The sequence below is a fragment of the Zingiber officinale genome, chromosome 5A, assembly GCF_018446385.1.
Source record: "Zingiber officinale cultivar Zhangliang chromosome 5A, Zo_v1.1, whole genome shotgun sequence".
Classification (NCBI taxonomy): domain Eukaryota; kingdom Viridiplantae; phylum Streptophyta; class Magnoliopsida; order Zingiberales; family Zingiberaceae; genus Zingiber; species Zingiber officinale.
In genome coordinates, this window is record NC_055994.1 from 136,884,678 (window position 1) to 136,897,188 (window position 12,511).

At 35.0% G+C, this 12,511-nt stretch overlaps 2 protein-coding genes across 2 annotated transcripts; one reads left to right on the forward strand and one right to left on the reverse strand.

Moving 5' to 3' along the window:
• Positions 1–36: 36 nt before the first annotated feature.
• On the reverse strand, positions 37–4,813 carry LOC121982014 (external alternative NAD(P)H-ubiquinone oxidoreductase B2, mitochondrial-like). The gene is made up of 10 exons (XM_042534858.1): positions 4,619–4,813; positions 4,158–4,425; positions 3,201–3,407; positions 2,677–2,927; positions 2,327–2,543; positions 2,104–2,208; positions 1,320–1,592; positions 1,090–1,211; positions 421–540; positions 37–272 (listed from the first exon to the last, which is right to left on the reverse strand). The coding sequence occupies exons 1-10, from the start codon at positions 4,693–4,695 to the stop codon at positions 185–187; spliced, it is 1,728 nt and encodes a 575-aa protein (XP_042390792.1). The 5' UTR covers positions 4,696–4,813; the 3' UTR covers positions 37–184.
• Positions 4,814–11,161: 6,348 nt separating this feature from the next.
• LOC121982018 (early nodulin-like protein 1) lies at positions 11,162–12,397 on the forward strand. Its single transcript, XM_042534861.1, has 2 exons — positions 11,162–11,375; positions 11,676–12,397. The coding sequence occupies exons 1-2, from the start codon at positions 11,201–11,203 to the stop codon at positions 12,182–12,184; spliced, it is 684 nt and encodes a 227-aa protein (XP_042390795.1). The 5' UTR covers positions 11,162–11,200; the 3' UTR covers positions 12,185–12,397.
• Positions 12,398–12,511: the final 114 nt, after the last annotated feature.

Consider the following 12,511-nt stretch of genomic DNA (forward strand, 5'->3'; position numbering starts at 1 on the left):
ATAAAAGAGAACAATACATACATAGCTGAAGAACAATTTACTCGAGGAACAAACAATCATGCATCTTTTATTTGGTCAAAAAGAAAGTTATCCACGGTTAACGTGAATGAGGATTACATCAAGATTTATTACAAAGTCACCAAAACCATTGTATGAGAAGACAAGTTTATATTTTGTTGCAGAATTATATGCCACTTGAGTCCCTCCCAAATATGAATCGCCTAGTCCAGTCAGATACTACCAGTGCTCTTGTGCGCCAACTCACTTGTTTGCTGCATATATTGATTCAAATAATAAGTGAACAAGTTTGTACTCGTACTTTTGTTGGTAGTTTAGTTGATATCAGTGCATAGTATCTTGTGGAAGCTAGGGCAGGCAAAAACCTGACTCATGCCAAAAGGGAAGAATGAAATCACTTACGTTGCATATACAGAGTACCAAAGCCATTGTGTGCTTCGTCCTATGGAAATCCAATCTCCTGGGAGTTGGGCAGCAGCTTGTTCTCCTCCCAAAGGAGCAAATTGTCCAAGATGCCTGTATCTTTAAGAAAGAACAAACCAAGATTAGACACACAGAGAGTCACAAAGAGATCCAATTCTGAAAGTGTGCCTTGTTATGTAAATTTATTTTTTTCCCCGAGTGTTTGAAGTCTGGTTACTCAACCAAATCAAACATTGCACTACCTACCAAAGCATAAGATCGTTAATGGGCTATATCTCCTATATTATGTTTCCGGTTTATTTCTTCTGTTATTTATGGTCTGCTCTCCATCCACAGAGTGGCTTTGCTCCTTTGACTAGTCAGAGAGCTATACTTCTATATTATTTTCATGGTTATGGTCATAAATTTATAATCCATAATACTATTTTCAAGGAGCTTTTATATATTTTTAGTTGCCGTAGAATCACAATGGCCATACTCCAATGCTCTTGATTCAACAAAGTTGATAATCATCAGGTAGCGAGGAGTGAGCCACATAGTCAACTTTTCAATAAATAGTGGAATGTATATTGACTCATTCTAAAACTCAATTAGGAGTTTCATTCTCCAAAATTTCTTGTTTTAAGAGCATATACTTCGAATAAGTACCTAAAGGGACGAAAGCGATGACGGCCTGGTTCTCTAATCCGCCGTGGACCTTCAGGTTTCTCTTCAGAATCATTCATTTTATTAAAACATCTAGCAAGATAATTTCCTTGTTGTGCGGCAACCTGCAAGTGGCAATAAACGGAAATGAGATGAGGGAGGGCCTTATAGCATATGTGCCAACCAATTCCACATATGAACTCAATGAAAAATCTTTCCAGAAAGATAAATACCTGAGCTGTTGCAGGAAGATTTTTGACCTGGGAATCAACATCAGCAAGAGCATTTTTGAACTCCTCTATAGTGATTTCAACATCTTCCTTCTTAACATCACCTTTCGAAGCCTTTATCAAATCAAGAATGTCTTTCATTTGCTTGGTTTTTAGATAGAGTTCAACTTGGGGATACCTTATGTAAATATCTTCTAGAGCATCTTTGATTTCTTTCACGGTTAAAGTTCCTGAATTATCTTTATCGGCAAGTCTAAAGATTTCCAAGATGTCTTCCTGGATACAGGTAAGGTTAGGAGAATGTTTTAGAATAATAATTCATGTAATACATTTGTCACGCACGGATCTAAAAAAGAGAGCAGAAACCATAATTAAAACATACAATAGTTCCATGGTTCCAATAGAATTTATCTATATTGAAGACATACTGCATGTGTTCTGTTCTTATAGTAGCCCAGCATACAATAGATAACTTGTCTTCTTCAGATAATGGGTCTACAAAATTATGACAACATGGTTCTATTTAAGGTTAGGAGGGCATATCAATTTAACTTTAATTTAGGGTCGTTCTATAGTACTTATACAACTACTTTGTGATAGAGAAGGCATGATTTGAACTCTGTATGAAGGAATAGAGTAGATAATCAAGACTGGTAAGAGTAAAGTCATAGATACTAGTGAACAAAAGGCATTAATAGAGAAAGTGTGTCATTCCATGTGCAATGATAAGACTAATGCTTCTCGATGGTAAGACAGATCGTAGGATCAAAACCAGAGGAATATATACCATGACTTTTCTTTGGCTCATAGTGGCACAGTCACCAACAGCATATACACCATCACATCCACGCACTCGAAGCCATTCATCAGTAGCTACTGCCCTTCTATTGCCCTGTGGATAGCAGCAAAAGACAAAAGAAATATCCAGGCTAAGAAACAAAGCAAGTTGAAATCTCTGAACCAGGCTTACAAGAATAACAAAACGTCATGAGAGGAAAGAAGCAATTAACCTGACCAATTTTTCTCATGAAGTCCAATATCACAGGACGGGGGCCAATGCCAGCCGACCAAACCGCCATTCCATATGGTATAGAAGTCTCTCCACGCGATACATTTTCAGTAGTGATAGCCTTATCAGACACTTTTACAACCTTAAATCCTGTCTTCAGATCAATACCATCTCTTTGAAACTTCTTTTCAGCAAATTCAGTGATCCTTTTGTCAAACCTGTACATGATAGGACAATTCAAATAAAATAATGTGAGAAAGAGGTTAGTCGTTCTACACTAAGGTAATGGAGCAATTACAGACAAAATAAATTTGAAATACTTCAACAAACAATGATTAATCTTCGTATTACATGGTCAATATGTGTTCTGCAGTTTCAAGAACTGTTATATTGACTAGGTTTTGTACTGTTGGGTATAATTTAGCCAAATCTTCAGTAACGAAGTCATGCAACTCTGCTGCAAATTCAACACCAGATGGGCCACCACCAATAACAACAAAGTGCAAAATTCTTGCCCTCTCTTCTTCATCAAGGTATGGAAGTGTAGCCTTTTCGAAACAGTTGATCACACTTCTCCGTATCTTTTGGGCATCCTCTACTTCCTGCAAAATAAAAAAAGTTTCATCTGAATGAATAATTCACATAATTTAACTATTGGCTCTGTGTTATTAATGGAAGACTGTAACAATAAAAAGTACAACATTAGTATGTATATATCCCTATATAATGAATTAGGTATAAGAAAAGGACAATCTGTACTCCACATCTGTAAAAAAAGAAATATTTTGTAGCCTATTAAAGACCCATGTATTTTTCACTAACAAACTAGGGTATGCCAATCATTCATGTAGAAATCAATCATCATGTGAAATTACCTTCAAGAAATAACAATGCTGCTCCACGCCAGGTATATTGAAGGTATTTACCTTCGCCCCAACTGCTATAACCAGGTAATCATATTTGACAACAAATTCACCATTTCCTTCAAAATTTGTTCCAACGTCAGTCTGACAAAGAACCTGTTTTTTCTCCGGGTCAATCTTCAAGCACTCAGCTTCCCAAAATTTAATTTCTCCACCTTTCTACCAAATTTGTGATCAATGAAAGAATCATAATAAATCTTTTGGTTATGATACAGAATATCTCAGAGCAAAAATGAACCAAATTGAGAAAGATAATGATCAAAAGCAACAACAAATAGTATAAGGAAACTCTTGATTCCAACCTTATCCCCATCCTATCATAATGTGATCCATGCTAAAGCAGTGTACTAAATTAAATAATAATCGAAATTGGAACAAAACCACCCTTTTTATGTCAAATGAAGTTCTTGTAAGTGCAAAATTTCCTTGTGCGGGATCATCAGAGTCTAACAATTAATACTTATTTGATTTGATAGGAAAAATCCTCATTAAGAGCATTGGCAAACTTCTCGTAGGTTAAGCTGTGACAGAAATTCTGTGCAGCTCATCAAGGAAGTGATGCGTAAACAATGAACAAAGCCACCCAGCTTATTTCAGAGTTTCAAGTTAGGAACTCATTTGGAGGTTGTATGAGATAGGTAGTTTTGGCTTAAGAATTTAAGGATAACAAGTGGGAGCTAATAATTCAATTGGAGTTGTCGTTAAACCATACCATATAGTTCCAGCAACAATGAACGTTCCCAAAGAAAACAACAGTAATCCTTTATATCACAGTAGACATATGGAATTTTTTTTTTCTCTTTCCAATTTGGCTTGATGGTGATTGTGCAACAAAGATCATCAATACATATTCATTCGTCCTGTCTTAAAGTGAACAGATGAGAATTCATTACTCCGAAACTCACATACCCTCTTTATGATTCTTCGTATGGGCTCGACGATGCTTCGGGGCTCAACCGTTCCACATGTGACGCTTGGCAGCAAAGGCGTGAACGCAAAATAGTTCCGTGGAGATATCACTTGCACGTCGTACATGGAACTATCAACATTCCTCAAGAAAGTCGTGCCAGCCCAACCAGTTCCAAGCACTAACACCTTCTTCTTGGGAGGCACCTGAGATAGTTCATCCGGAGCTGGATCTGATCTTGCATCGGCATATGCCACTAATCCTCCACCACTGCAACATACCGAGATTCACAATTAAGACCGGCCAAAAAACCGCCTCAAAAAATTCGATCGAAGAGCACAGTGATGCATAGAGGAGAAATAAAGGATCTGGAAGCGAAGAACACAACGAGCTAGGAGAAGGCGAAAATCGATCAAGAAACAGAGTGATTGGAACCATTAATCGAGGAGGAAAAAAAACCGACCTGGCAGCGAAGACGAGAACGAGCTTGGAGAAGGAGGGGCGAGCAGCGCCGTCGAGTAAGGAGGCGAGGAGACGCATTTCCGGTGATTCGTCCACCGATCGACCGAGAGGGAAGGAGCGATCTGGAGAGAGAGGTTAGCTGCAGACGACTCACGGAGGAGGAGGCGGCCTTCCGCATTGCGGACTTTCCCGTTTATTAGGAAGGGGAAACACGTGTTTTACGCTCTCGCGTGTTAACTGTCGCAACACATTTTTTCATCGCTTTAGGATGAAAAAATAAAATCAAAAAACGCCTTTTATTATTGTTTTGGTTAACATTTTTATAAAAAAAATAAAATAAAATAGCGTTTAGCATATTCTTTATTTTAACGATAAATTATTCAATCACGGAGTTTAAATTTTGTATTATCTAAATTGCATAGTTATCTTTAAAAATACCCCAATCGAGGATCCGATAGTCATTTTACCCCTCCGTTCTTTCACCTTCGCAGAATCAATTGCTATATTATAGATTGAACATGTTCATGTGATAAAAGAAAAGGTTTTTAATTGATTGCTACGTTTCAGAAACATACTGAATCAATAGTTATGCTTTAGTAATAGATTCGATGAGCAAAGTTAATTAGGGGAGAGGTAAAATAAATATCAAATATTTTCAGAGTTATTTATATGATTTGGGAAATTCGATGTTAAGTAATTTATTATTAGTTTAATATTATTATAGAAAGGACGGCCGTATCTATTATAATATATTAAAGTAAATTAATTTGATATATATTTTAATTCAATCAAAATTATCATATATTATCTTACTAAAAATATTTTTATTAAATTAATTTAAATTATAAATTTTATTAAAATTGATTATTTTTTTTATTGGACCCATATATCGGACGGCCGACATCTTTTTTTTTAGGGGGAAATTTTCTACAATTTTCTACCGTGCATCGCTAATAAGATTTGAATTTTATATTTGTTAGTTATTTAGTGCCTAATCTGGGGGCCGGGTGAAAAAAAGTATTGTTATAATAGATAATACATTATAAGAGCTATAATTATAATTATAATAGCTACGAATGTAATTGTTATAATAGTATTAAGTAATTTTGATTAAATTTAAACAATTTTAATTAAATTAGTAAAGAATATATTAATATACTAATATTTGTTTATAATAATTTAGTTCAAACCTTTGACTTTTGTGCATAAAGTTGGAATTGGCAACCAAACATCTTAACATATTGGTGTGACATATATCGCCTTAGGATGATGTAATGGTTAGCGCATAAAATATAATCATCATGCGATTTGTGATTTAAATTTCAATAAAATTAAGGTAAATATTTTTCTGATATATTAGTCATTATTCTAAAAAGTTAGTAGCCACCCATGATTTACCTCCTCCGTGTTGATCCTGAGACAGGTTGGCGGGGGTGCTGGGACAAGTATATTCGTCTTTTGCCATCATATCGGTGTTACACACGTGACACGTGTCTTAATCTCTTGCTCCACCAACACCTACTCCACTTAGAGCTGTCAAACATGTCAACCTGTGACGGGGCAGGGCAGGCCCGGCTCAAGGCATAGGCCATTAAGGCCTATGCCTAGGGCCCCAATTTTATTGGGGACCGTTATTAATTAAAGAATATATTTATTATTTAATATTTACATTTAACAATTGTATTGTCTAGTTCCAAGGTTGCATTATGTATTTTGCTCTAGATGGGACTTCGCTTCGAATTCTGTTATAGTGCTCTTTAGATTTTGCTAGCTTCCATTGCAATCAATTTTATTTTAGATTTTGTTGTTTCTATTTTTATAGTGCACTTCAATTAATTCCAATGACAACTATATTTAATTACATATTAATTATAATTATTATATTCTAATGCTAAAATTATATCTAGAGCTACAATATAACTATTTAAGACCTTGCATCTAATTTTTTTTTTATCTCATTTTATAATTAGTTCATCATCTATTCATTATCTCATTATTGTCCATGTATTTTTTCCTCTCTTATCATTAGTTCTCTAAGAAGACATCATTTTCCTATCTCACTCGATAATATTTTTTTCGCTTTCTTTCCTCGAAATATTTTTTATTGTTTTGCATAAATAAATTATGGAATGAATGAACTATGAACTCAAATCTAGATTATTAATAATTGTATGAGAATTTTCTTATATGTTTGTGTCAGTAATAGTCGAAGTTTGAAATATTATCAAATTAAAATTACATGGTGTGAATTTTTAAATCTAATTATTTAAAAAATTTAAATATGCTGTTGTCGATCCCAAGTCTAAATAAAAAAAGGATAAAAAATTATTTTTTTAAAAAAAATATTATTAAAGGTTTTTTTTCCTTCGCCTAGGGCCGTGTAGAACTTTAAGCCGGCCCTGGGGCAGGGCGACCCATGACGGACCAACCATTTAGCGGGGGCGGGGCAGATCGACCTGCCTACTTGGTGGGTTGAGAAATTTTTAACCCAACCCAATTCAAGGTGGGTTACGAGTTTAACTGGCAAACCTGCGGGGCCATCGATTTTTTTTAAAATAATTTTAAAAAATATTTTATATTTTAAATATTTTACTTTAGAAAGGTTTCAATGTATCCATAAATATTTTAATGTATCCATAAACATATATTTTAAATATAAATAAATACAGCCAAGTACTTATATGGGATGAAAAGTACTATTTTTATTTCAAAATTATAACAAAAAAAATAATAAATTAGCAAAAAACTTAGCTTATATGTGTTTCTAAACCCGCGGGCCAACCCAAACTCGTCGCGGCCCGACCTGCGCGGGTCACGGGCCTAGGTGGGTCGGCCCGTGGCGGGCTTTGACTGATAAAATTTCAACCCAACTTACTTAATTATTTGACAGGACGGATCAACTCGATAGGCACAATCCAAATTAACAGCTCTAACGTCACATACACTTTTAACCGTCCTTATTTTAAATGTTTATTTTAAATAATAAACTGAAAACATGTTTGATATATTTTTTTCAAATAAGACTCAAAAATATAAGTAGATAAAATAATAAAATTCTAAAGAAAAAAAAATCAAAAGAATAGACTATAGAGCCGTTAATTTAAGTTAGGTCCACCCATTAATCTGTCCTGATAAATAATTTAAATCGATTGAATTAAAAATTTATCAATTTATTATTTAAAGGTGGGTCAGCCCATCATAGATTTAGATTAATTCGTGAATTGAAATAAAAAAATCTTTAAAAAAAAAAACTTAAAATTAATCTGTCTAATTTATAATCTAAACTTAATTTTTTTATATTTTTTATATTTATTTAGTTAACTTGTATATGTAGATCTGTCTAATTCATCTTGGATTGAGTTGGACTTGACTGAACCACTTGTCACACCCCGTTAAATGAACGGTCCATCACGTTACGGCAGCTTTAACAGAGAATATAACAGTTTTTCTTTTCTTTTATCTATTTTACATTATTTACCAATGCTTCAATATTTGTATAAGTAATGTAATGGTAAAATATTCATAAAAATAATAAAAGAATTAGAAAATCTCAAATCTAATGAATATTTTAAATGAATGTTTATAAATTATACTCTAAATTTATTTAATAGACGAACTAACAGGAAAGATAATTTACTTGCAAGATTAGCGGGGCAAAACTAGAATATTTGTATTATAATATATATATATATATATATATATATATATATAAGGCATGGAATTATCAAAATATTTGTTGTTAGTTTAGTTGTTTATTGTGTTTAGATGATTGACGTGTTTATATATCAATGTGGATTGAGTTATTGTTGATGTGGATGGACTGTTTGATGTAATCAAAGGTTTTGATTTTTTTTTTAAAATATTCTTTTTAGAAAAAAAATAAAACCTACCATAAACCCCTAAAAGTTTGGAAGGTTTAAGCTTTCAATAAAAGGAGTAAGCTTAATTAATTATGTGTTTGAGGACAATTAATGCGACTTAATTATTTTTCATGTGTTTTATAAATCCATCCAATTCAATTGACACCAAAAAAAACATTTTTTTATAGAAAATATTTGTCCACCAGCTGGAGCAACAAATAGGGGAAAACAAACTATTCCTGAGCTGTTTTTTCTTCGAAAAAGAAAACAAAGAGAGAAAAAAAAAACATACCTGTAATGCTTTATCGATTTAATTTATTAATAAATGTCATTCTTGTTTTAGATTAGTGGGGAAATGCAATATGTTAACTACTACTTTCTAATTACAAGTTCTTATGTCTGTATAAGATAGTTTATCAAATTAGCATGTTTATTTTGAGAGAGGTTCCCATGAATAGTCGAGTTTATATTGAAGCAGGATTAATTTAAATTGTAAAAAAGATAACTTTTGATTCAAAATTTAGAATCATACTATGTCAATAATCACACATGCAAAATTTTAAAATATATATTTATTATAAAGGAACCCATAACTATCAAATTTTAGATCCAAATTCTACCATTTAAAACTTTAGATTTTTTTTTAGCATCTCTAATTTTTTTTTAGTAATTTATATTTTTATGATATTTAAGGTAATTTTGATATTTTTGATATTTACGGATCTTAATTTGTTTATATTAATATTCTATTCTATTAATTTGAATTTCTGTCAATAAATTTCTTTAAAAATGATCTATTTTTTTTTAAAATACTTTTTCTTTATAAGATAATTTAAGTAATATTTTAGGATTTCTCTCAATTATTAATAATTTTTTTTTAGCAAATAGTGAGTTATTTCTTTAGTATTTTTTTTATTTTATCTTCTAATTTCTTTTTTTACTTATCCTTAGATTAATCGCTATCCTATCTGACGTTAACGTTAGATACTCAGATGATAAATTATTTTATAAAAATAAAGATCGAATATCCTAGAAAATAAAATTCCTCCCACATACAAAAAGACTCACTCAGTCACCCTGATTTATCTTCATTTTAAATACCTTGGGGCTGGTATGGAGAGCACTTGGGGCAAGAGCGTACACTTTTTTTTTTTTGCCACATGTTTACTTTGAGGGAGAGCAGAAACCAATGGTGCAAATTAAGATGGGAGGTTGAGCATGGCACACAAACCTATTGTTTACTTCACAGGAACGGATAGGGTCTACTGAATTAAGTCCCCTCCAGTTAATTGACCAACTCAATTTTTCATTTTTTTCCCCTTTTTGAAAAACAAATAATGAATAGTTTGCACGACTTTGGACATGGACCTCAATGATGTTTCTAGTTAATTTGACCCTCATTTTGTAATACTTAAAAGACAGCTATAAACATATAGCTATTCACTGTCTGATTGGACATTCATTATCCTTCGAGACACCCCACTTCCACATTCCCCAAAAAATATTTCTATAATTCCACTTATATATACCTTTCATCTCATCCTCCTTATGATCTTTTGGAAAGTTATCATGGATGATCTTGATGAATACTTCTTCCATTAAGGTATCAATTTGACTATCTTGAGTCTAATTTCATTGTATTAATTTGGTTCTCTCTAGTAGTTTATTTGTTGGTAATTAAGAAGCTGCAGAGAGACTACTGATCAAAGCTTCCATATCCATTAAGATGAAGGGCATCTTCAAAGGGATGAGATACATCTCTCAAATCTTTGGTGATTCATAGTCTCTTTTAATTTGGATAGCTCTTCAGTTTGATGTTCGTTTAGCTTCTTGTGTGTCTTACTTACCACATGAAGTAGTGCAGTGGTGCAGCAGAAGGAGCATGAGATGGAAATAGGGTACCCTACAGACGTGAAGCACGTAGCTCATATTGGCTCTGACAGTCCTTTCTGGGTACTTGTTCTTTTCCTATAGCTAGCTAGAGATGAACAGATTAGAATTTTAATTTGAATGTGTGCATACATTAATGCAGATGGAGGAGTTCAAATCGGCATCAGATTTCTCAGGTTCCCTTAGCAATTATGGCTCTGTGGGGGATTCCTGGGCTTCTCAAGGTACGCCTGCCTTCAGTTTTATGGCTCACATCACTGCAATCTGCTAATTAACGAGGCTTAACTTGTTCATGGCAGATTTTGATCGGCAGAGAGACATCTTCATGGACCCGCCTTTGCCGCGCATACCAAAGGCCCCGAAGAAGAAGAAGAAGAGGAGCAAGAAGAAGACGACGGAGTCGTCATCGTCGGAGCAATCGTCGGTGAAGCCGACGGAGTCTTTGGTTTGATTTAAAAACTACGAGTTCGATCGTCAGAGTGCCAATTGATTTAATTTCATATATATTTGATAACAACCACGGTTCATTGTAAAATTGAAATGAAAGGTAAATTAATTTTACATATTCTTTTGGAACAACATTGAAGTTACAAAATACAGATAAATAAATCATCAACCAGATGAACTAAAGAACAAGTAATGCATGAGCTTGAAGCAGCGCCAAGCAAAGCATAACTTTGACGCACTGTACCATAAAGAAATAAAGCAGCGGCCTTTATACTTTGCTCCAGAGGCTAAGTTTTTCGAAGGGTCTACAAATACCCTAAACCACACTGCATTTCCTCCTCAGGCCTCATTCTCGACCTCAGTTTTTTCATTCTTCTTCCTCGCTCATGGCGAAGTCCCGTGCCCTCCTCCTTTTGCTCGCCGTCGCTCTGTTCTTGTCCTCGGCTCGCGCCACGCAGTTCAAGGTCGGAGGGTCGCGGGGCTGGTCTCTGCCCGACCCTAATGCCATGTCATACAACCAGTGGGCCCAAAGGAATAGATTCCACGCTGGAGATTCTCTATGTAAGTTCAATATTAAACTCACTTATGTCTCCTCGAATGGATGTAGTGATTAGCGTATGAGGCATTATTATTATAATGAGTTTTGGGGTTCGAATTTTAGTAAAGTCGAGGTAAATATCTCACTTATGTGCTAGTCACTATTCTAAAGGCTAGTAGTCATCCGTGATTTACTTCCTCCGTATTGACCTTGGGACGAATTGATGAGGACACTGGGGGCGAACGTATTCATCTTTTGTTACAATATTAAACTCACTTACTCATGAACATTCAACACATTTACAATTCTTCTGTGTGTCGTAGTGTTTGTTTATCCGAAGGACAAGGATTCGGTGCTCGAAGTCGACCAACATGCCTACGACACGTGCAACACGAGCACGTACATCAAGAAGTACGACGACGGGAACACCGTTTTCACGTTCACTCGATCGGGCGTTTTCTATTTCATCAGCGGCGTCGAATCGAACTGTCTTAGAAATGAATCTCTCGTGATTCTCGTCATGGCAAATCGGCCCAACCGACATCAACTGAGCCCCTCATCGCCGCCCGCAGAGGCTCCAACGTCGTCGTCGTACCCTCCGCCGCCTTCGGAGGCGCTTGAGCCGTCTCCGCCTCCGTCGACGTCGCCTTCGCCTCCGTCTCCGCCGCCGAGCCCGAGCGAGGTCACAGTACCAGCAGCTGAGCCTGCGCCGGCAGGGGAGGAACCCAACAACCCACCTCCTCCCCCTCCAAACGGGGCCGCCTTGAGAGTGGTGGGCTTCATGGGCCTAGTCGGGCCTTTATTTGGGCCTGCCTTCTTCTTCTTCCTTTGACTATGAGATGGCGGCGTATCGTTTTAATAATTTATTATTATTATTATTATTATTGTTTTGAGTGTGATTTGTTTGAATAAGCTGTCCAGTTAAAACATGGAGCATAATTTGAGTATATTCTTTGTGGGTAGCTTCCTGGGGACGACGGCACGGGTACGGCATTTGTATGCATAATTCAATGCATCGGGAAATTAAACATTTTTTTCGGGTTTTTTTTTTCTAAATAAAAAGCAATTTATGGAACTCGTCAGATTTTTATTTATTTATTTTTGGCAATACCGAATATTTTGGCGACGTATTGACCGTGGCAACCCCGTTAAATACTCA

Bases quoted from the DNA above. Each gene is read 5' to 3' on its own strand.
- LOC121982014 (XM_042534858.1), bottom strand. From the start codon at position 4,695: ATGCGTCTCCTCGCCTCCTTACTCGACGGCGCTGCTCGCCCCTCCTTC. The intron at 2,209-2,326 runs GTTAATTGCTTC...TGCTATCCACAG, and splicing joins TCATGAGAAAAATTGGTCAG to GGCAATAGAAGGGCAGTAGC. The intron at 273-420 runs GTAAGTGATTTC...CAATATATGCAG, and splicing joins TGGTACTCTGTATATGCAAC to CAAACAAGTGAGTTGGCGCA.
- LOC121982018 (XM_042534861.1), top strand. From the start codon at position 11,201: ATGGCGAAGTCCCGTGCCCTCCTCCTTTTGCTCGCCGTCGCTCTGTTC. The intron at 11,376-11,675 runs GTAAGTTCAATA...TGTGTGTCGTAG, and splicing joins CCACGCTGGAGATTCTCTAT to TGTTTGTTTATCCGAAGGAC.